The 25790-nt window shown below is 39.9% G+C and overlaps 1 protein-coding gene across 2 annotated transcripts in view; it reads left to right on the top strand.

Moving 5' to 3' along the window:
- The window catches only part of prtfdc1a (phosphoribosyl transferase domain containing 1a), a 37812-nt gene that overhangs the window by 3787 nt on the left and 8235 nt on the right, over window positions 1-25790 (top strand). For both annotated transcript variants that reach the window (XM_048267231.1, XM_048267230.1), the window contains exon 4: window positions 24845-24910. In XM_048267231.1, coding sequence (XP_048123188.1) covers window positions 24845-24910 — 66 coding nt within the window. The remainder of the gene's footprint in view (window positions 1-24844; window positions 24911-25790) is intronic.

The following is a 25790-nucleotide window of genomic DNA, read 5'->3' as shown; positions in this document are numbered from 1 at the left end:
CTTACCAGTCAACATTTATTTTGCAATTAATAGAATCTGTAGCATGCAAATCAAACCAGCTATTAGCCTAATATAAAACCATGATATATCTAGGTATGGTGAAGGGTATGTGATGTGGGGTTATCTATCTATCTTTTAATTACAAAGGCCAAGGGAACTTTATCAGGATGCATAGTATCCTGAGTCCATTCAATAACTGGCCTTTAAAAAATAAAAATCTGCCTGCCTCTATGGGATTTTTAACATAGGGGTTCCTTACTTATGCCCCCTGTATTTTAAGGAATAACATTTATTAATTTACGATACCTGGTTCATTCACAAAGAATATTGGTGTGTTTAAAGGTTGGATTTTTTCCTCATTTTTTAATTGAGGCATTAAGATCAATTTCCAACAGATGATTTATTGTATTCCTCTGGTTGTCTTAACTTATGCACAGTTGATGGTTTTATAAAGACACCCCTACACCAATAAATAGTTCATGTAGACTGTCACACAATGGTAAGTGGAACATTGGCCACAGCTTGTAACAACTTTCATTTTTTACCATTCTTTGTGTAGGGATGTGTACACAAGGATGTGTAACCTTGTGTAACTTTGTGTAACTTGGGAATTACAACAGAAAGGAACACGTTTCAGCTAATCAAAATCAATGACTGAAAGTGTCAGTTTCAGAGCTATTATTACCACACTGATAGATTGATTTTGCTTTTTATTTGCAGCCTACGTTATGCACTGTGGAACGCTCTGCGGATGGACAGCTGTGGAATCCGCAAAGGTCAAGAAGGCTTTTTGTTACGAGGGCTGGAGGTTCCAAAACATCCATGAAGCTGGGGTAATTTTCTCTTATTTTAAATTATTTCCAATTGTGGTGAGCATTATTGGTGGGCTTTTTATAAAGGGTAGGCCTCTATTGCACTAAAATTATTCAACCTTTATACAGTTAACATCAAACTGTGTAGCTATGAAAGCTACAAAATCACATTGTCATAGAAATGATAGAGGCGAAATTTCCACTAGGTTTTATGAAGATATTTTACAGATGGGCTGAACATACATCAAAAGTAAAAAAAATGACATGGCCAAAATGATTAACTCACCAACAATATTTGTTGTATGGTGTATACCAGGGATCACCAAATGGTGGACCGCGATCCGAGTCCGGACCGTGACGTGATCCTATCCGGACCCAGACCATAATAGCCTAATTTAGATTTTCACGTAAGATTTCAAAGCTGCGCTAAATGTTTCGTTGGTTAGGATAACAGCATTTACTTCAGGAGCTTCAGGAACCATCATTTCGCTTGCTGCTACTCAGCCAGTGAAATCTGTGAATTCTGATAAAGTCGAGTCAGTGAGTAAAGTAGCCTACTATGGGGAAGAGACTGATAGCCTGAAACGAGCGAGGAGAGGAGACGGGACGAGAAACAATCAGATGGATATCTAAGTTAACGATAAGTAAGTTATTTTCAAATCATCGATTGCTCAAAGAGGAGGAAGCTAGACAGCGAGAACAGAGCTTTATATAACGATACGGGGGCAATACCACGCAAAACTGTCACGTCCGTAACGCCAACTAGGCTAAATATGGATGTGACAGTTTTGCACAGAATTGCCCTGGACCTCTTCTATTCTGAGACAGGCGATTTTTAAAAGCGCCAATTTGAAGCACCTCTACTAGACAAAGCATATTGAGCAAGCATAGGGTAGGCTAGGCCCATTCAACAGTGAACTGAGACCACAGAATATTTTACGATTTAAGAAGGCAATATGATTGATCCACCACAATCTAGTTAAGCCGACATGCATTCACTGCCCAACAACGTGATGTTCCTGGGTTTCCAGGATTTCGGGTCAACATAAAAAAAACTAAAAAAATTAAATTAAACTTGCTGATTAATGGGTTCAAGGAACCAGCCTTGTCTCAGCTCAAATTTTATTTTAAGTTCACGTTAAGATCTTTAAAATAGCCAAGGCTACTCAGTTTTTCTCCCCAATCACTCTTATCTTGCCTTATTTCTCCTCATTTCGAATGTTGCCTTTTAGGCTACTTATTTTATTTCACATTAAACATTAGGCCTAGGCCTACAATCTTCTTGAATTTCCCCTTGGGGATCAATAAAGTATCTATCTATCTATCTATCTATCTATCTATCTATCTACAACTAGGCTCCATCCATCCATCCTAATATTATATATACACAGTGGCGATTCTAGACATTTTTAACAAGGGTGGCACTAGTGAGGCACTGATTCAAGGGTGGCATGAGGCAAAACATCCAGATAAACAGAAACAGGCTCAAGATGTGAAATTAGCACAAATACATTAGGGAAACCAGATGCAAACACCATACTCATAAATTGAAGGACAAAAAAACACAAATACCTTACTCTCACATAAAATGTCTTTGTACTTGAATAAAATTTAATACAAACATATTAAAGTTAATTATCTAAGTTGTCTGTCACTGGGCTATGCTGTTCTAAAAAAAATTCCATTACATTAAAATATAATCAATTTTATTATATTACTGTAAATGAAGATATACAAAATATACTCATCCAAGACATTTCCCCCACTCTATGGCCATCTATTTTTGTAGCTGTTACAATAATTTGACCTGCTTTTTTGTCTATTTGTTTATTTTCTCAAGAAACTTGAGGTTGGTATGAAGGAGTGTATTGTGTATGTGAGCAATTTCATCTTCCTGAATCTCAATATTATGATCACAACAAGTCTGGGCAAATTATTAATTAAATTTTCACGTGGGGTAACTTGTTGCAGGGCAACCATAACCGGTTCCATGTCTTCCAATTAGACGATTAATCATCAGTTTCAGTTCAAACTTGAGGTTGGTATGAAGGAGTGTATTGTGGATGTGTGCAAACATTGTGCACGTTGCACATGGTGCAACTTCTTGCAGGGCAACCACATAACTGGTTCCATGTGTTTGAATTGGATGACTTCCATGTGTTTGAATTGGATGAAGTTCTCAAGAAACTTATCTACCTGAATCTCAATATTCTGATCACAACAACTCTGGGCAAATTACAAGTCAGCACCAGTGCTGCATTCATTGTTTTGCACTTTTATAATCACATCACCAAAAGTAGGTTATTGGTTTTACCAAAATAATTTGGCACTATTTTTAAACTACAAACCTATAAAGTATTTTGATACAAAATATGATGCCATTTTTTTCCAACTAAATAAAATAAAAATGACCACATACTATTTTGTATTTTACATACATGTATCAGACATACTGCCTATCCCTGGCTGTTGGCTGCAGCAACTCAAGCTAGGTAGTACTGATTGTTTTGTGTTTATGTTAGTTTTGATCCAATTTGAGAGCTTTGCTATGTTGCCCACCCAAAATTTCTAACAGCCCCCCCAAATATAGTAGCCTAGCCTAGGTTATTACCAGCCCTGCCCTGCATGGAGACATATTTTACGATAATAATGGAGAAAATGTTAGCAAAACTTTAGGTTTTTGTTAACGGAATCTCCCGACCCTCATTCATCTATTTGCGCAACAGCCCACATTCTGCCTTCAATCCAGACAAGTGAAAGACAAGTGAAATAAATGTTTTTTTTTTTTTTAAAGCTGTCATCGTCATAGGCACGATATTTAGGCTACCTCTGTTAAGCCTACACAAAGTTGCGTATTAAGGAGTATTTCCTGATCGGGGAAACCTTTCGTTTCGCAGTTCAATTGTGCCGCAGGCCAATAAAGGCAAGTGTGTTTCCCACTTACATTTCTGACGTCTGACACTTCACACTGCTGCAAGATTTGGGGTGGCCAATCGAATCTCAAGGGTGGCCTGTGCCACCTGGAGCCACCCCTCTGGCTCCGCCCCTGTATATATATTATACATACATACATATACATAGCCTAAACATTATGATGCTCCGGACCTTTGCTTGAGGAAATTTTCCATAACATGAATACCCCTGGTGTATACTGTATTTTCTGTATTTTGTTTTTGTTCTTGACAATTGTCAGTGTCTCTTGAGTGATCAGAGCTAAATGTTTTGGGCTAATTTAGATGTAATATTGAGTCATTGTCTTTGATTTACCGGATTGACCCTAAAGCACTCCTTGTTTACAAATCACTTAAAGGACAAATCCAGTATGAATTGATCCATAGCTCTTGTTGGAAATCACTGTGTGCTGTTCATAGGAAAAAGAAAATGTGGCACAGCCAATTCTGAGTTATGGACAGGGAAGTATAGCCCAGAGCCGTATAGAAGTACTTTTGGTATTCCTGACATAATGCAGGGTAGCCGCGGGGTCTTAAAAGTCTTTAAAACGGTCTTAAATGTCATGTTCCTTAATTAAGGTCTGAAAAAGTCTTAAATTCCGTTGCCAAAGTCTTAATTTTTTAAACGAAGGTCTTCAATTTTAATTATACTAGCCTGCAAGCAAGGTGAAATGGAAAAAAAACTAGCCTGGCGGGCCATCCTATATCATTGAAATGTATAGTCTGGAATCGAGCCATTCACCTCGCTTAATCCAAGGGAGGGCAGAGAATTGTCTTTCAAACTGCCTAGGCATGCAATAGGCCAGCCTTCACGACCATATCCATTATCCGGTCGGCAAAGCGGCAAATACATCCTTCTTGAAAAGGAATGACTTAAGTGCATGGTGTTGCTCAACTTTCAAAGAAAAGCACAAGTCCAACTCCTCCAAAGTTGACGCCAACGCCGATTCAAACAACCGCTCTTCGTTTGCCATAGCCACCTTCCTTGTTGTTCACTGTCGCAGGACTGTCGCCATCCTGTTAAGCCCGCCTTAAGACTCTAACAAAATAGAGCGCTGTGATTGGATGACGTCCACGGCGTCAGCCAATAGAAATCCCTATGGTTTGATACTAGGCGGTACAGGCTGAGCAAATTAATTTGCTGCCGCTAGGGTGCGTCTAGATTTCTAGGCTAGGAAAAAACAACAACAATGTGAAAATTCAACAGGGGGTTGATTAACGTCAGAGATCGTCTAATTTAGTGTTGCACGGTGCACCGATACTACAAAAGTGTTGCGAATGTAACAGGGTGATACATAGGAAGGGCCAAGGGGCCAATCACAGTAGCCTGACAACGCCACCCTGAGGCCTAGTGCATCAGGGAATCTTTAAGAGATCGTACCTCTAAACAGACACAGCTCGTAGGTTCAAATATTACACAAGGGAGACATGAATTCCAGCAAAGCAAAAGATTTATTAATACACAAAAGTTGGGAAGTGGAGATCTGAGGGTGGCAACTATGGACGTCCACACAAATGTTTTACATGCAAGCATTAAAGAAAAGCTCACCAATTACACAGCAAAGGCACACCGCAAAGCGATAAGCAATACACAAAACGACACGTATGCTTAGAGTAGCCCCCCTCAGAGCCACCTCCCTACTAAATAAACATAAAAGTTACAAACAGAAGGACAAGACAGGCAACACAAAAACCAAACATAAAATAACCAAAGCAAAACCAAGACAAGACAAGACAGCAGCACGACCCATGTTCCCCATCAGCATGACTGTGCTGCCTAAAAGAACAGAACACAGAAGATTAAACAAACACACCACAATATACATAACATAAAACCACAAATGTTTAGGGGGAGACAGCATACCTGACGGTAGCAGACAGGGGCTACACCAGTGGAGTCTACATTGATACTGGCTGCTGCCCCTCTTAAGTAGCACTCCACTGGTGCCAGATTGATCAAATGCCTATGCCCCCCCCCCCCCCTTCATTAGTACTTGCAGGTGCTATGGGGAAATAGCAGGCAGAGAAAGTCTACCTGCTACAATCCACCCCCCCATTAATTGTCGTCGCCCCGACGACAAGCCAACCACAAACTGTCCCTGGTCTAAAACCAGGGAGCTAAGGCACAGAACAAAATTAAAACATGGTGACACCTTAATTGGGCACGTCAAAATCCCTTAACGGGGCACAGAAGACCTGGCCAGTGGACCCAACCCTGATACAGAGGGGACCCAGTGGACTAACAGGGAAACAGGTAAAAGTACATATAAAAAGGTCCCCAATATACAGAGCCCAGAAGCTAAAAACATTAAAACATGACTATTGGCATTAAAACCAAATACTTGGAGACCCAGTCCAGTCACAGGAGACGCTGCTATCCAGAGCACAGGAGACCGGCAGTCCGCCGCTGCTATCCAGAGCACAGGAGACCCGGCAGTCCGGCCGCTGCTATCCAGAGCACAGGAGACCCGGCAGTCCGGCCGCCGCTATCCAGAACACAGGAGACCCGGCAGTCCGGCCGCCGCTATCCAGAACACAGGAGACCCGGCAGTCCAGCCACCGCTATCCAGAACTCAGTGGAGACACGGTGGTCTGACTGCCGCTGTCCATAAGTCACATCCCTGCCAACTGGTAGGCCAATGCCACACCAGTGGTCGCCAAGTAGGCTTCCTCCTGCAACTCAGTCTGCACAGGGTTGGTCCAGAGGAGGCACCAAAAACTTCCAGAGAGCCTGAGGATGGTAGGAGAGGTCCACAGGAAGGCTGGTCGGTAGAGCTCTCCAGATCCATAATCTCCTGGCCGGCTGCTGTCTTGTCTTAGAAATAAAAAGCAAAGAACCACAAAAATAATCTGCCAACAAATTAACATACCTGGAATTCATGTCTCTTATGTGTCCTGCCGACTTACGCCAGAATGTAACAGGGTGATACATAGGAAGGGCCAAGGGGCCAATCACAGTAGCCTGACTACGCCACCCTGAGGCCTAGTGCATCAGGGAATCTTTAAGAGATCGTACCTCTAAACAGACACAGCTCGTAGGTTCAAATATTACACAAGGGAGACATGAATTCCAGCAAAGCAAAAGATTTATTAATACACAAAAGTTGGGAAGTGGAGATCTGAGGGTGGCAACTATGGACGTCCACACAAATGTTTTACATGCAAGCATTAAAGAAAAGCTCACCAATTACACAGCAAAGGCACACCGCAAAGCGATAAGCAATACACAAAACCACACGGATGCTTAGAGTAGCCCCCCTCAGAGCCACCTCCCTACTAAATAAACATAAAAGTTACAAACAGAAGGACAAGACAGGCAACACAAAAACCAAACATAAAATAACCAAAGCAAAACCAAGACAAGACAGCAGCACGACCCATGTTCCCCATCAGCATGACTGTGCTGCCTAAAAGAACAGAACACAGAAGATTAAACAAACACACCACAATATACATAACATAAAACCACAAATGTTTAGGGGGAGACAGCATACCTGACGGTAGCAGACAGGGGCTACACCAGTGGAGTCTACATTGATACTGGCTGCTGCCACTCTTTCTTCTTCTTCTTCTTGTTCTTCTTCTTCTTGTTCTTCTTCTTCTTCTTCTTCTTCTTCTTCTTCTTCTTCTTCTTCTTCTTCTTCTTCTTCTTCTTCTTCTTCTTCTTCTTCTTCTTTATATGGCGGTTGGCAACCAGCTTTTTGGTGCATTACCGCCACCATCTGACTGGAGTGTGGATCAAATGGTCATCCTACACTTTCCTAAATTTTTTAAATAACCCAGTGACCTTCAAAAAGAAAACAAAAGGGAAAACAAATTTCACCTGATTCTCTTTGCAGTATATCATTCAAATTTAATGTCATCTGGATTTCACCAAGTTGTGAGATAAATCTTTGTCTGGCTTGATGGTACTCAGGACAAAACATAATTACATGCTCTATGGTCTCTTGACTATTACAATATTCACACATTCCATCAACATGCTTTTTCATGGTAACTAATGTTCTGTTTAATCCTGTATGTCCTAGCCTCATTCTGGACACCACATCTTCTTCTTGCTTGCTTCTGCATGTATTCCTGCTCCTCCCCACCTTCCTTGAATACTATGCAGGTGTCTTCCAGACTGTTCGTTATCCCATACAAATTGCCATTTTTCATTTATTTTAGCTTTGATTATACTTTTGACTTCAGCTTTGCTGTATTTAATATTCAACTCTATATCAGACTTCCCTGCTGCTTTCTTTGCACATTTATCTGCTAATTCATTACCTCCTACACCTATATGAGCTGGTACCCATATAAATGTAGTACTAATACCAGACTTAAGCAGATTGTTGGCTAATTGCATTACTTCATATACTATGTCCTGTCTAGACTCAGAGTGACAACGTTTAAGGCTTATTAAAGCTGAGCTAGAGTCTGACTTAATCACAGCTTGTTTAGGTCTATTGCTCTCTACCCACAATAAGGCCATCCATATTCCTATAATTTCTGCTGTGTATACAGCTAAATCATCATTGATTCTCTTTCCAGATTCAATGTTTAATTGAGGGATAACATAAGCAACTCCCATTTTCTTATCAGTCTGCTTAGATGCATCAGTATATAAAATGACTGCTTCTTTATATTTGCTCGCAATGTAACTCTGGACCCTGTAATGATCCACTTCAACATCCTTCTTTTCCTCTAATAAGCCCAAGTCTACTGGAACCTCTGACATCAGCCAAGGAGGAACAACAGGATATGCCACTGTAGGGCTTATTTCAAGAGCACTGATTCCCATATTTATTACCTTTTGTTTTATTGTCCAACCAAAACTTTTAATAAGGTAACTCCCTCTCTCTCTTGACACTGCCATAAGACTGATTGACTCATGTGTTTTTCACTATGACCCCTTAGATTTGTCCAATACACAAGAGACAGCTGGTCTCTTCTAAGATAGAGAGGCATCTCTCCCATCTCTACCTGGACTGCTGCCACTGGCGTGGTCTTAATTGCCCCACAGCATAGCTTCAAACCTTGGTTCTGAATTACATCTAGTTTCTTAAGTGATGTTTTAGCAGCAGACCCATACACTACACACCCATAGTCAAATACAGATCTCATCAGCCCTGTATAAATGGCTTTTAAAGCAGGTCTACTTGCTCCCCATTCAACTCCACGCAGACACCTCATCACATTCAACATTAAGTAGCACTCCACTGGTGCCAGATTGATCAAATGCCTATGCCCCCCCTTCATTAGTACTTGCAGGTGCTATGGGGAAATAGCAGGCAGAGAAGGTCTACCTGCTACACAATAGCTATTAGCACAATTAGTCACAATACCTAATTTTATTAGTATCAATACTTTTAAGAATGACCGTGTTCTTGTTTGTGTGCACAAGGCATGCTTCTAGTGCCTCCTCCCCAAGCCTGTGGCTGTGCGTCTTTTCTCCTCACACACATATGCACAACTGTCGTGCCATAAACAGCGAGACATGGCTGCTAGTTTAGCTTAAGTGATTCTGTGGTAACACATAATAATAGGCTAATATCAAGTTGATTTGCTCACTTGCACCTCTCATAACCTACCTAGGCTATGAGATGTACGTAGGTCTACTATTGGGTTTAATGTCATTTAGAAATAGGCAGCGCAACCTTTGCAAACTTTTACATCTGGAGAGAGCTCCTTGCTAACTAATTCTGCTAGCTCAGGTCATTCGTAATTAGTGTTAAAATCATTATTGAACATGATCCCTTCTATGAACTTTATAGTTTTTTATTTACATTTATTTTATCTAATGACAGACAACAATGAATTGCATCCACATATCCTTATGCATTATGTGCAACTATTATTCACTAGCCTAAAACCGTGAGACTGAAGGCTACAGTAATTACTCATTATTTCTTAAAGTGACAAACACTCAATTACACCTAGGCCTACACACCACATTAAAATTTGCCTAGGTGTAATAGTTTAAAAATAAATATTAAGTATTCAAATGACTAAATATGTTTAGCAATTAAGCAGATTAATAGTAATTATGCAGATTAAAAAATACTATACATTAACTGTACACTTTATATGAATTAAGGTATATGAAATAGAAACATATGAAATAAGCCATAATTTTCCGCGGTGTGTGGAAAGAGTCAAGCAGAATCTAGGATGCCCACTGGTGTGAATGATAACACTATATTCAATATTACTGATGATGTCAAGGTGGTCTGGGCCCCCAAATCAAATACATTTTTAAGAATTATCAAGAAGTATCAAATCGCAATTCTTGATGTGGTATCGTATCGAAACAATAATTTTGGTATCGTGGCAACTACACTAGTCTAATTTCTTAGGATATCATAAAACAATACTTTGGGTTTTCGTGACCGCAGCAATGAATCAACATAATCAGTCGAAAGGAGAGGACAGCACATCATGGGGAAGTGTTGTTTTAATTGTCATTATGGATTTGATCTGGTGTTTTACAACCACATAATGGGTGTGATATAGGTCTTAATTTTCATGTAAGTGGTCTTAAAAAAAGTCTTATTTGGGGTGGTCAAACCTGAGGAAACCCTGTAATAGAAAGAAGATACCGAAGGCTTTTTTGCCATATTGAGTCAGCTTTACTTTCTTGTCCATAACTTGTCTAGGTTATGACACATTTTATTGTTCTTTGTCCTTTGGACAGTGCCTGGTGAGCTCGAACAACAAGGCTTTGAATCAGTTTACACCAGATTTGCCCTTCAATGAGACTGCGTGACATGTTCCAGCAATACTCATCACTTAAACCTCACTGATCACAGGAGAAATGTTCCTGTTGAAACCCACTATCAGAACTAAACAAGGCAACGCTGCATTTAGTTGTTATGCGTTCTGACTATAGAGCCAGCTCCCAGATGACAAAAAAAAATGCCCAAATTACTTTTTTGACATCAGGACTCTGAACTAAACTATTTTCAGATGCCCATTTTTTTTTTACACTGAATAGGCTTAGTCCAACCAAAACAAGGCCTAGTGGTAAGCTGGATAGGGGTTAATCCTAGTCTGACAATACAGTTTACTCACTAGATGAGGTGAGGGAATTCAACAAACTTGTTTAAGCTTGACAAATATATCAATACAATCTGTTTTTCAATTGGGCAACATATAGCAAATGTGAGTGGTAGCTATCACATCCCCATTCTGTGTTTAAGTGATTAATAAGGTGTGTCTGATCTTTGTGCTGTATCAAAATTCCCACAGTTATGAAAGCAGACGGTCAAACAAATGTCTTACTTTGTATTTTTGAGTGGCTCACAAACTAACAAAGTTCTATTTTCTGCTCTTCTCTCCCTCCTCCCTTTGGTTGGTTCCACCACCAGGATAAAAAGACGAGATTGACCAGCCCACGCTTTCATCCACCATTGTACACAGTATGGCACGCTTTGGCACAAGTTCAGTTTGTTTATGTTATTGTTTATTAGTTCATTCCTCTATGTTGTATGATTTATAGATAGACTTAAATTGTCATTGTGCAGTTGGTCCGTACAATGCAATTTGCTTTGTGCAGCTTTTTAAAAATAATACTCACATACACACTCACACACAAAAAAAAAAAAAATAAGAATACACAATTTTTAAAAGAACATATCAAGGCATTAACATGCTTCCATTGCTTGAAGTCCATTTTAAAGTGCAACTGTGCAAGCTCCCATTGCTTAAAGTCCATTTTTAAAGTACAACTGTTTTGCTTTGTTTTATAAAATAAAAGTTTGAAATGCTATGGAGTGCCCTATTTTTTGACCCTCAAACTGATATCTCAATTGTAACTCCTACTTCTCAACAGTTTCTCATTGCAATGTCTCCTCATTTGCTCTATTATTTCTCCTAAGGAGAAACAAGTTGTAAATGAGACTACACTCAAACATATAAGAGATCTCCTGTACTTCTCCTGCTTCTCAAACTAATATCTCTTATGTGACTCCTACTTGTCTTATTGCTATGTGTCTCATCTTTTGCTTGTTTTATTTCAAAAATTAGGAGAAATAATTGTGACAAAAGTAATACTTAAATGATCCTTAAAAGAGAATCACCATTTTGCCTCCTTAGCAACAGAAGGGATACAAATGAGAAGCAAAAGTTTCCTCTGGGAGCATAGCCGTTAACCTGTTTAGCATGTTGTTAGAGGTTCTGGTTGAATGTGTTAGCTATAAGTTACAAGTGCTAACCAGTAGACCACGGCTTTGTCCGGGTATGTCTCTGAGTGTGTTGTTTGAGCCCCCTTTCATGTGGGGGGTCTGCCTACTACCTACGTACACTAGTGCTGATAACATTGTAAAAGATCTGTTTATGAGTAGTGACGCCTGTATGCAGACACCTGGTTATCTATAAACCCTTTTTGTAGTGGGTGTGTTTTGCCCCGCATGTCTCTAGGATTGAGATTATAAAAAGCTGTGGGTGATGTATAGCTATCATTGTTAGCAGTGATTTTGAACAGAACTTACCATGGCTGACATGATTGAATCGGCAAAATCAAAGAGACGGATTACACTCACGCCTGTTAGCGATAAGCTATCGAATCCTGAAATGACTTATGCACCCCAAAAGGAGGAGACCTGAAACTTTGTTAATTTTCTGAGTAAAACCTAATGATGGTGTGGAATACCAATGGTTGTTGAACGATGGGCGCATAGGAGGCTATGTTTTTGACAAGGAAGATCGCAGTGTGAAGCTATACACTTTGACATCTCCGGATTTGGCGTTTTCAGACGACATGGCGCACATTTCATTTTGTGATGCAGATTGGGTGATGTTTAGGGACTCTTGGAAGGATATTGTACAGCCTGCTATGGACAGTCGCTACACAGCATCATGGAATAGTCCAGCCTATATCAAGTCATATGATAGGGGTCTCAAACAATACACTCAGAGACATATCCTGACCCAACACCTCCTCTACAAAGTGAGGGGTTCATAGACCCCCAATACATACATACATAATTAACCACTGTGTTTGTAATCAGTTAAGCAGTACGTCTCCAGCTAGCCTGTTGTTTGATGAGCCACATGTAAGGGGCTTCAAACAATAAACTCAGAGACATGTCTGGGCACAACACCGCCTCTACAAAGTGTGGGGGCTTCTTAGACCCCCAATACATACATACATAATTAACCACTGTGTTTGTAATCAGTTAAACAGTATGACTCCGGCTAGCCAACTATATGATAAGACACATGAAAGGGGCTTCAAACATCACACACAGTGACATGCCCGGGCCCAACACCTCCTCCAGGCATAGACCCATTTGGTCACACACACACACACACACACGACCCCATGATTCTAGTTATAAAAATTACAGTACATGGGATTTGGCTGACACCTTTTTAACCAAAGCGCCTAGCGAAATGGTAACCAATTTAAACTTTTAAAAAAATATATATATTTTTTAATCCATATCTCTCAACATCTCTAGGAAAAAATAAAAGTAAACTTCATACTACTCTCAGCCATTCATATAGTTGCTAGGAGAGTACCCCCATTTACCACTAAACATATACAACTCTTACAAAGTTTATCTGATCCCCCATTATCCACAAAACACACATGTGGGTTTGGGGGCCAATATGGCCGCCCAGGGGTTTGACATCAGTCACATGACTGTCACATGACACTACATCCAATATGGATGTCAAGGGGGCGTGGCATTGTTTGATACCAGACACATGACCTTCACATGACTTTACATCCAATTTGGCTGCCCAGGGGTTTGACACCAGTCACATGACTGTCACATGACTCACAAAACAATAACAATAACAAACAACACGTGGTGACAACCACATGGCTAATTTGCATAAAAAAGGAGGCGTGGTTATCACATGATTTATGACGTTTCAGGGGGCGGGGCTTATTTTTGACAGTTTGTTCATGATAATAACTACTTAAGTCATTTATCATTGTCCCTTAATTTCATCTCAGTCCTGTTACTTTCACTAAAACCCCTTATAAAATAATGGTACAAACTAGAAGTGACATAATTTCAAGAAAGTGACATCATTTAGAAGAAGCAGATTCCACAGTGTAAGAAAGGGTAACTTTCTCTCTTCTTAAATGTCCTATTTTTCATGTTTTATCAGGGTTGTGAGAGAGGGGCGAGCATACAACATCAGTCCTGTTACCATTTTTAAAGTGTATATATAAACAATTATTTATCAATACTGATATTACCTATATCTAGAAGTAATAACCTTTCAGATTACATTACATGTGCCTCCCTAACCTTGACCTGTTAGCTAGAAAGGAGCAATTTACCATGAAATCATCAGTCCTGTTACCATCAGTCCTGTTACTATCCTACAATATTCTATGTAATAAGTGAATGGTAAAAAATAAATGCATAGCTTGAGATGGCCCAACACAATTTCTTGTCATGTTAAGATGTGTTAATTAAATGGGCATTGAAAAAAATCAGTTTGAAACAATTATATTTTTCACATTTTTAAAGTTGAAAAGGCACCGATTTCATGGAATGACATATTGCTTTTTGCTGTAACGCGGTAATGTAAGCCATTACAAAAAACTATTGGGTAATATTTTACTCGGTACAAACCTCAGTAACGCGCATTGCAATGCATTTTAACCTGAAATTAAGTGGTGTTATGTTTTGATATTCGCAAACAACTGCGCAAATCTCCTGTTACTGGTTGAAGATGACTGTGGCTGGCTGCAACTGACTCGATGGACATAAGCCTACGCTCATTATTTTCAATTTATCAGAGACAACTAGGATATGAAGAACAGTTAAGTGCACTTTGTGTGTGAAACCGAAAGATCTCTATACCTTGCGAAATAGCACAATTCATTTAATGACACATCTAGAGCGGTGCCACGCTAATCTTTTTGATTCTTGATAAAGCATAAATGCTCTTCATGTCAGCTTCGTGCTGTGAACTTGAATTAAAGAGAATGAAGGGATAGAAATGTAAAAAAGATGGGGACTTGGACTTAGGCCTGTCAAACTCGATTCCTTTTAAGGATCCGGGTTATTCTGAGTCACTCACTAAACTGATCCGGGTTGAACGAGTCACTTGAGTCACTTGAGTCAGTATTGCTAAATCGCAAAGAAATTCAGTCCTACGTTTAAGCAGTGCCGTGGGGTGCTTCATTTCGTTAAGTGCCTTCTCATGTTGGATGTGGATCCTCCATGATTTGAAACCAGGTTTTTGCAGCACTTGCATTTAGCCTTTAGAGTTTTGCTCTCCTGGTCAAAGTGCATCCACATATTGTTCATCTTTTTGGTGCTCATGTTCAGAAACTTTGATCTTATTGACAGAGAGGGTAGCCTATATGATAATAATTAATTATTTGTTGTTGTTTTGTTAACAATAGAAAAGTTTGCCTAGGTCTAATGCTACTCTGCTACAATGTTTATTACCACTACTACTAATAGTAGGCTACTAGGAATCTATTCTAATAAGTATTATAGGCTGCTAATACTAGACAACTAATATTACTATTAATCATAGCTATACTGTTAGGTACCCTAATATAATATAATATAATATAATATAATATAATATAATATAATATAATATAATATAGCCTAATATAATAGCATCAAAACCTCCACCCACTCACGGGAAAGAAAGCAGTTTGAGCCAGACTGTTTATGTATTGTCTTAACCTAGCCTAAGCAATTGACTTTCAATGTAGACATAGAAACAGGAACGTAGAAATGCCCTGCAGTGAATAAATTATTATTATTGTTATTATTATTATTATTACTACTACTACCAGACATGTGGACTCGAGTCACATGACTTGGACTCGAGTCAGACTCGAGTCATGATTTTAATGACTTCAGACTCGACTTGGACTTGAATACTATTCACTCGAGACTTGACTCGGACTTTGCCTCTTTAACTTGTAATGACTTGACAGGTCTCGAGTCAAAAAATTAATTTCCTGATCGTGGACCAGTCACCCCAGAGATGCTTTCACCTCGCAACGAAAAAAACAAAATACACATAGTGGACACAAACAGGCAGAGCACAGTGATCAGTGCTGCTGTTACCACCACGCATCACGCACTGTGTGTAGGGCACCAAGAGACAGAGGAAGGACCAATAATAAATAAATATTAGCTTTACTGCAAACTGATTTGCATTTTTGTTAGAGAACGTTTACAATGTCAAAATGTATCAACAGCATGTTACATAACGATGATCCAACTTGAACGTATGCTAGCGGCCTACTCCATTTAATTGAGAACGCGTCTCAGCGCGCACAAAAGGGAGAGAAACGTGGGCCTATGAAGGGAAATCATGAAGGAAACAAAGACGAGATTAGAGGAAATTGCGGATTTATCCGGTACTCACTACTGTTTTAAACTGTGAGAGCCAGGGAACTTTGACAGGCTGCAAATGGACAAGAATATGAAGAGTTGTCTTTGCTTTTGTGTAATGGAACTGGTGAGTCTTGAAGTCTTCAATAATTCGTTTACATGAAGCACATGATATTATGCCGATTGAAACGCATTCCACGTAGCTAGGTGGCTACTGGCTATACCAGGCTCATAATTCACTTTTAATTGCAAACAGAAAATGTCTAGCAAGCATCATGTCATCACATGCTTTTATTTCCAAAGGAATGAAAGCTGTTTGTGCCAACTTAATATCATGCGTATCGTTGTTAATATTGTGCTATACATGTGGCACAAACAATGTTAGAGTTTGTGGACTAGCCATAGCTATATGTGAATGGAGCTGGTAAAAAAACATCATTAGGAGAACGTGTGGACAGTGGCACACAATGGGCTTAAAGTGACAAACAAAATTACTTTGTCATTATCCTTTAAATAAATAGAAGTGTTTTACTTTTACCTTTGTGGTTACTCAGTAATATTGTGATTTATGCGGTATTTAATATGCCATATAAGAAGCTTTAGCCTTTAGTGAGAAAATGTACTTTTTAATCGCAATTAATATAGATTAATTCATTTCAAAATATGAGATTAATTAGTTCTTTTTTTAATCGTTTGACAGCCCTAATAAAAACGTAAAATATTTAACCGCAGCAATTTACTAATGTAGCCTATGTGACGATTCTTCTCGTCACCATTTATTGGAATCATTAACCATGACCTTGGCTTCCCTTATGAGTCGCCACTGGCAGACAGCCTAATAAATTGATTGCAGGCAAATCTGTGGCCTAGCACAGTGAAATGCAATCAGTCAAATTATTTCTCATCCTTACAGTGGACACCGCAATTTGGAAAAACAATATATATTTGCTGCTATGAGTGTCTTGTAGCTATCCGTTTCGTACAGATTACTCAGGTATGCTCATGCGTATATTACACAGGTATGCGCATGCATATATCGTAAATGATTTCAAGACAAAACCATTGAACATATTTTAATCTGTATTTTAAAAAAAAATTTACTGTAGATTAGATTGATGTGTTAAAATTATGATCGATAGTCTAATAATGGCATTATTAAGTGAAGAGTACCTGATGACTTGTTCAGGACTTGAAAAAGATTGGGACTTGGACTTGGACTCGACTTGGCTTTGAGGTGACTTGGACTTGGACTCGACTTGCCCTTCTCTGTATTTACTTGGGACTTGACTTGGACTTGACTGCTTAGATTTGAGACTTACTTGTGACTTGCCAAACAGTGACTTGGTCCCACCTCTGACTACTACTACTATTCGCATTAGGCCTATTATTATTATCACCTTGACACGAGTAGAAACTAGGCTACTCGCTCGTCTACAGATCCACTCATGTAGCCGGCTGATTCGACTGACTCGCACTCATAACAACATGTAACCGGTCCGCCCGGCTGATCCAAATGACCCAGGTAGGCTAGCCTACTCAAGCAACTCCATACAGAGCTTGCAATGTTTCGGACTGTCTTCGCGACCTAATTGCATTTTAAAGTAGGCAATGCGTGCAGAATATATGTTATTTCAGAAGTGAACGCATGGCTTTTGTTGTGGATTTTCTTTTAACCTTGACGAGGAGTTACTCGCTGCTCTAAAGATCCACTCATGACAACGTAGCCGGCTCCGCCCGGCTGATTCGACTGATCCAGGTAGATATTTCAAGAAAGCTCCATGTGGCTTGTGCAGTTCGGACTGTCTGCACGACCTAATTGCATTTTAATATGCTACATCTATACACCAAATCTAATTATGTCTAGGCTACATGCAGAACATTGAATGCTATTTCAGAAGTGGAAAAATGGCTTTTGTTGTGGAATTGCTTTTCACCTCGAGGAGGAGCTATCGCTCTCGCAGATCCACTCATGACAACGTAGCCGGCTGATTCTACTGACTCGTACTCAACGTAGCCTAACCGCCGGCTGATCCGGCTAACCCGGATTGCCACTCAGCCGCTGGAGTTGATTTGTGGAGTTGTGGTTGCCATGTTGCAAGAGGTTTGTGTGTGGCGCTGTTTATCGTTTTAGATCGAATTGTAGTAGGACTCAACTGATCCGAGTTAATGATACTAGAGACTCGCGACTCATGGGTTAATTTAAAGACACGGGTGAAAGATCCGAGTGAATCACGACTTAAACACCTTTGGACTTAGGGTCCGTGTAACGCTTTGTAGTGCTATGTTCTATTTGCAGAATTCACATGAAAAAATATAAAAATAGGCTTAAAAATCCGTTATCCATTTTTTAGGACGGCACAGTAAATGGGTTATTGTTGCATATTTTGATTTTCAATTGAGCACAGTTACGGTTTTCTGTTCAGAAGTTAAAAATTGAAATGATGCGTCAATTTTCTAATTTTCCTTTTTTGAGCTTTTGGTTGGACTGAACCACGAGCACCGGGGGGAGAACACCATCTAGCTGGGCCAGGCTAGATGGTGGAAGAGAGCGCCTGAAGTGCGTGATTTTGACTCATTAGCCTACTTTAGAGATTAATAACTAAAACTTCGCCGACTTTTGGGAGATGGCACGTTAAACATAATTTTCAGCCTATGTTGAACATATCTACAGTATATTTGAATACCATGGCCATGCCATACCATAGCAAATAATTCCCCAAAGAAGAATGCTTTGCCATCGACGTCAGTCTAGGCTATACAGGCTACCCCAAGCACTGTTTGACATGGGACATTTTTGCTTATTTAACACTTTACGCTAGACTATAGGTTTCATTAGGCTAAATAAAGACACAACAGGGAGTATGCTTAATTTATCAGTTTATCCATTTATTAATTTCAACAGCAAATAGCCTACATTGCTATAGGCTATTACGGCTCAAGTCCATTGGATCATGTAGGTCTCCAAAGCCTCCCAGAACATGAACATTCTACACACGTACTCGTGTCAGGATGCATCTGAAGTTCTGCTCTCAAGCTGACATTATCAATCGCTTGGCACCTTGATGCAAGCTGAACTGTGTTTGGTAGCCCTCCATCTCTACATCCGCTGATAAAATGTGATCACCAACACCGCGCGCCAGGTCATCCCCTACGCTTGTGGTTCACCCCAACAAAAACGGTAAAAAAATGCAAAAATCCAATATTAACTGAATTTTACTTTTGTTTCCAATCCAGTTTCTGTTTTTTTGTTTAATGACACATTTAGAAAATAACAGCAATTATCTATTTGCTGACCAGTTAAAAAAATTGAAAATTGGATTATCGAACACATTTTTTATTTGGATCAGATGGATGGAGCAAATAGAACAAAACACTGCAAAGTGTCGCAAAAACAGTGACTTCAGACTTGACTTGCGACTCCACTCAAAAGACTTCAGACTTGACTCGGACTCGAGCTTCGAGACTCCTGAACAAGCTGTATTTCATGTAATTATTGCTTTTTAATCTAAATTTATTCATGTATTTCTATTTTATTTTACTGCTACATATACTTTCTGAAACGTATAACAAGCGGCATGGCCCCTTTGCCATGATGTGCAATGTAACGCATGCGCTATGTGCGCACACTCTCAGGGGCTTCTCGATATAAATGCATTGACCATGGCGACAAGAAGTCCTCCCGGAGTTGTGTCTTTTATCATTACTTTCGGTTACAAAAACTGCACAGAGGAAATAAGCGAACAGCTACATGCAAGGTGTGTCGCACCAGGATAAATTATGCCTATTCAACAACGTCTGATTTCATCAGGCATCTTCAAACGCACCCAGATAGGCAGGGATGGATTACTGCACGGGCCTACCGGGCCCAGGCCCAGGGGCCCTGAAGCCCAAGCCTTTGCATGGAATCATTGCCTCAGTATCAACAAATCAGGATGTAGGCTATAAATCTGATTGAATTTAGTATTGGCCATCCCCAAAATGCACCAGAATACAGGAAATCACATCAAACAAATTCATTTTTTTTCTGGGGGAGGACCCCCAAACCCCCCCTCCCACATATATAACAATTAGTAGGGGGCCCGAAAGTTCATAATCCGCCCATGCAGATAGGTCAGTCACTTAGGCCTAGCATATATCGTCACAGGTGACAAGCTAACCATTGCAAAGTGTTATTTCTAATGCTGGGAACAGGCAGGGATGGGCAAAAATACATCAGAATGTATTTCAAAATAAAATACCTAATACCCTCATTTTTAATGTATCAAAATAAACTACAAAATACAGTAACCATATTATGTATCAAAATAAAATACTGTATTTTTGTATTTAGAAAATACTCAAAATACTTTTTTCAAGGAAGTATGGAAGCACTGCAAAAAAAGCTTTTTAATATCCCAAACATTTAGCCTATTAAAACTATATAGTAAAAAACAATACAATTTGGCCCGTCATACCAAATAGTATACCGAATGCAAGTCCATGTAGTGTGATCAGAAGAATAATTCAAGAATTTACAATTACATTTAGTCATCTAGCTGATGCTTATCCAAAACGACTGACAGAGCTTTCAATTAACCACATTATAATCAATAGGCCAAAATCATAATTATGTATCTGTGGCGAATTTTGTAATTCAAGTCCAGTGCAGAACTGAATAAGAAAATCATAAGCCTATGTATCTTGAAGTTCCAGTATGTGAGAAACTTGATATGCCTTAATATCTCTAACCTCAAGTATGCACCTAATAAGGAAATATAATTGTTATTTAATTAAACAAGGTGAACTTGTTCCCACTGTAGAATGCTACAAGGAAGGGAATTCAAACACACTCAACACATTACCATCTATTGATGTCATTGTGGTTCATTGAGATATCTGACATTTTTTCTGTTAAAGATTGGCATGGAGACAATTGGACAATTGGTCCTTATGTGAACTTGCACAGGTAAACTTGCTCATCTTTACTTGCGTACGACTTCACACCAGTGCTTCAGACCAGAGCTGATGCTTCAACAATAGCCGTTAAATGAAAAGCTGTGAGTATCTTTGAACACAGCTGTTCTCACATTAGCTGATTGCGATAGAAATAAACCATTGTTGCCTAATTACCAATTATTCATTACACCTGTGTGTAGTATCTACTTTTTTTTAGTGTTTTTCACATATAGTATTTTTCAGTATTTCTAAAACAAAAATACACACCAATAAAGTATTTTGAAACAAAATACAGAGCCATTTCCTTCAACCCAATAAAATACAAATGACAAAATACTATGTTGTATTTATAATACAAATACATATTACATGTTTCAGAAATACTACCCATCCCTAGGAACAGGCAGATTACATCTTTATGGTTGACCATATGATGACATACTTAGGTTAATACTGTATTTCACCAGTTAGGGCACCAAAATGGCCAGCAGTGGCACTGTGTAGCCTATCTTGACAAGTTTTGGGTTACAATATACAGCTAGTGGGCCCTGTTAATTTTAATGAGTAGGCCTAAGCCTAAAGTTACAGCATTTCTATCACAATTGACCAGACTTCGACCTTTTGTCTGCTTTTAACAAAATTCTGGCTATGATTGTTCCTTGTATTGCATTATAAGCCATCACTACGCCTATTGCATTCTACTGTTGTTAGCCTTAAGCCTAGCTCAGTCATTATGTTATACCACATCGCCCTCCATTAGAAGTGCAATGAGCTGCATTGAGCATAATAAACTGCATTTAGAATTCCAAATCCATATTTCTAGATATTTTGGTAAAAGTAACTTAAGTAATACAATAGTAGTGTAATGCCTTACAATTCAGAGACAGTAATATTATAATGTAACAAATTGCTTTGAAATGACAGTAATAAGTAATACATAACGATTACGATTTTGAAGTAACTTGCCCAACACTGCCTCTAATGTATGAGATGCTGGTGGAGAAAATGGCAGCTTATGGGGATGTTAACAAACTAGTTATTAATACAGTACAACAGTTTATGTGTAAAGGGAAATGGCATATGGGCTTATGTAGGTTTTTTATGTAGGTAGGCATGGAATGTTTGCTTGTGCAGTCAAGGCGTAATGTAAACTAAAAAAAGTGGCCCAGTATTGCTCCAGTAGGCCACCTGTTAGAATGCACCAGAATAAAGGAAATCATATCTACTCAGTTAAAACAAATCCTGGGGGAGAACCCCCCTGACCCCATGTGTTACAACAAAAAGACCTTGACTTCTTGAATGTATTTTATTTGCAGTATGTTATTAATTCAGCCAATTAGCAAAGCTCATTACAACTGATTACATCAGAATTCAATGAGAATGACTTAAGGAAAAGTTAATTTAACTGGTTTATAGGTTATGGAAAGACATTCGTACTTAAAGCCAGAACTGTTATTGACACCACAAAAATAATGAAGTGAAATCAAGTCAGTCCCTTTCAGTGTTTACTCTTTTTATTATTTTTAGCAGTGGGGGTAGGGCAGTCTGCAACCTCCAATCAACACAAAAATAACCTCTGATAACCCTTTATGACCTCTGACTAGTTCTACTTATTGTTAAATTACAATGTAAGTGGCAGCCAGAGGGAGCGGATGTCTGCAGGGTCATTTAAAAGGTAACTGCTACTACATTGTGCGTCTGCCCTAATTCTGATACAGTGGGGGCAATCATTTTAGCGTGGGGGGCAGCTATGGCAAAATCAATGTGGAGGAAACACTGCTTTTCTGATTGACAATGATGTTTTAATGCACCCACTTGTTAATGTTAAAGTTGCAGAACATTTTGTCCCTTAAAGGGACACCAGGCACCGCTTTCGTGTTAATTACTCATCTTCGTAAGTCGGTATATGGTAAATAACTCGTTACAGGGCGAATGAAGACTCTCTCGCCCGCCCCTACTGCCTGTAGGAAGAATATCCCACTTGCAAGTTCAGTGTATCCTACTCGCCGACCGAAGCAGGCAGGCTAACGAAACGCTAGCGATTGTTGTATAATGGCAGAGCCGGCGAAGAAGCAGCGAAAACCCTTGACAGAAGACCTAAAGAAAAGGAAAAGAGCTTCAGACCGAGCCAGGGGGAGTTTCGTAGAAAAAGCATCAGGCTTGCCTGGTGTCCCTTTAAATTTGCTTGTATAATGTGTTTTATTGATACATATCTTGGGGTCCATTTCAGGCTTGTAGGGTTGACTTAGCTGCACTCTCTGTACTGTTGGCTGAGCTGCACTCTTTGCACTGTTATTTAGCGGTATATCCAACAGATGGCAGTGTTGTCAAAGTTTAGTTGCAAAGAAAAAAATGGCTGTCAGATTTCAAGGTCATTTGCCCCTGTGTGAAACCCCACCTATATTGACAGGCAAATTGCCACTCAGTTGATCGATAGATCTTTCATCATCTATGGATTTCATATGGCAATTTAAACAAGGAATGATGTAGATGTTGCCTGTCTTTGTGTAGAGGTAACACCCTTTAATTAAATCTATGTGCCATATACTGTAATGCTACGCGAGGCTCCTCTTGGTGAGACGACCCTCTGTTGTAGTTTCTCTCCATTGTATTTCTGTGTGTGTGTGTGTGCGTGTGTGAATGTGTACGTGTGCGTGTGATTGTGTGTGTGTGTGTGAGTGTAAGTGTAAGTATGTAAGTGTGTTTATGTTGTTGTCTGCAATGTTTTCTTGTTTGCTGGCTTTGCCATGCCCTCCCTGGCTGACTATAGTGCTGAATTAACAGCTCTGTGTTAAATCCACAAGATTTGATTGGCTGTCCACAGGCCACATGCTTTGTTCCTTCGGGCACTACTGTTCCTCTGGGGTTTGAGCACCCATCCTCAGCTCAGGAGAGGTGACAGAGCTTACTTTGCCAAATACCATAAATGTAATGCTACTCTAAGGCACCTCTATGAGAATAAATCAAGGGCATAGAAACACATTTAATCCAAGAGCAACCAGATTTCTCATCTCATACCTATTAGCTCAACTCTCAGAGGATGTAAACCCCTTAGTGATGAAATTCAGATTCACGTACCATATCCTCCTACATCTAATTCATACTCACTCAATGAGACCAATAGGGAAAGTGATGATGATGTTTGCCGGCTGTAGTTTTAGTCACTTCTTTTTTGTTGAGGGGTAACTGGCCATGGTCTGGTGGTTTGAGTCCACTGCGCACCAGTTAGGGGTCAAGCTCCCTGTCACACGCCCTGGTGAGTCCCTCTGTGTCATGGAGGCCCCGCTCGCTGGACAGGCCCCAGAGCTGCCTGCAGCTGTCAGCCTGAATAGAGGCGATGCACCAGAGCGGGCCTGCAGCCCAAGCAGGAGGTCCACTTGACCCCTGCAGAAACAGGGGGGTCAGCCTGACCCCACATAACACGACCCCCAATAACTCGACCCCCAATATAAGCAGTCCATTGTTTATGAGGTAACAAAAGTATCTCTCAAAAGTATCTCTCCCTCTTTCTCTCTCTCTCTCTCTCTCTCTCTCTCTATCTCTCTTCTTTCCATTTTTTCTGTCTTTGTCATCACATCGTTTTTTACTCTTTTTTCTGCTTGTTTTTCTTTCTTTCTTATTTTCTTCTCTTCTTCTCTATCACTAACTCTCTCTGCCTTCTCTAGTTTGTTCCTTTTGTCTGGCACTGTGCTTTGTGAGCATGCTCACTGTGGGGTTAGGCCTGTCATGTCAGGGGGCACTGTAACCTGATAGGAAGTGACAGCTCACAGGAGGACATCTTCTAAACCTCAGTCCCTATGGTCTTCCCCCTCTCCAACTCCCTTCTCCACAGAATGACCAGTCCACAGAGGACCTCCACATCATCGGCCCAGAGGATCTCTCGGTCATTACAGGAAAGGTATGATCACGCCACTGTGGCACTTGCTTGGTGGAAGCACTTTCTTCGTCCGTAGTTTGTCAAGTGCGTCATTATTGTCCACATGCATTGATCAATAAGGCGGCCATTGTCAGGTCACTAGATAGGTAATAGATGTTGCTGTTCCAGCTCTTTCCATTTGTTTATTAGTTTTGGATTTTGCATGGCATTTCAATTCTTCATATGCTTAATCAATTTAATATCCCTGATTCTTGGAAAAATATTGGCCTCCCAGGTATGTTTTTTCTTCTTTCTCTTAGCGTACTGCATTAGTTACGGTAAGTCCAGTTAACAGGAATCCCACAGATTGGAGATTTTCCAACCTGATTCGACATGCTGTTGTTATTGGGTGGGGTGTTTGGTGTGGAAATCACATAAAGGAAGTCTACATCTCATTAGATTCAGAATTACAGTAATACGGAACATCCTCCGGGAACTACGGGGAACTTTCCAACCTTTCCCTTTTACAGGAAATGTCAGGTTCAGACTTGTGAAGAGCAGCCTAAGACTAGACATGTTTAATTTAGAAATGAGGAGAAAGAGAGAGAAATAGAGAGAGAGAGAGAGAGAGAGAGAGAGACTGGCAGACAGACAGACAAGTAGACCAAACCGGGGAAGCAAACAGGAGTGAGAGTCATAAAAAAAGCAGTCGAGCAAATTGAAAGAGGGTAAAAATGCAGGAAAGGGCATGATGTAGACAAGTGAACCCAGTGACTCGACACGGTGGCTTTCCCTGCCGCACTGGTCATATGTTTTGGGCTTTTGCTCTGACAAGCGTGGTCATTGTATCGCCCATATAAGAGTCACTTTGTTAAAGTGCTGCGCTGCTGGCCTGCCCGGCGACTGACTCACTCACCCACTT

The sequence above is a fragment of the Alosa alosa genome, chromosome 16, assembly GCF_017589495.1.
Source record: "Alosa alosa isolate M-15738 ecotype Scorff River chromosome 16, AALO_Geno_1.1, whole genome shotgun sequence".
Taxonomy (NCBI): domain Eukaryota; kingdom Metazoa; phylum Chordata; class Actinopteri; order Clupeiformes; family Clupeidae; genus Alosa; species Alosa alosa.
Note: the sequence above shows the minus strand (reverse complement) of the source record. Positions and strands in the feature narration are given on the sequence as shown.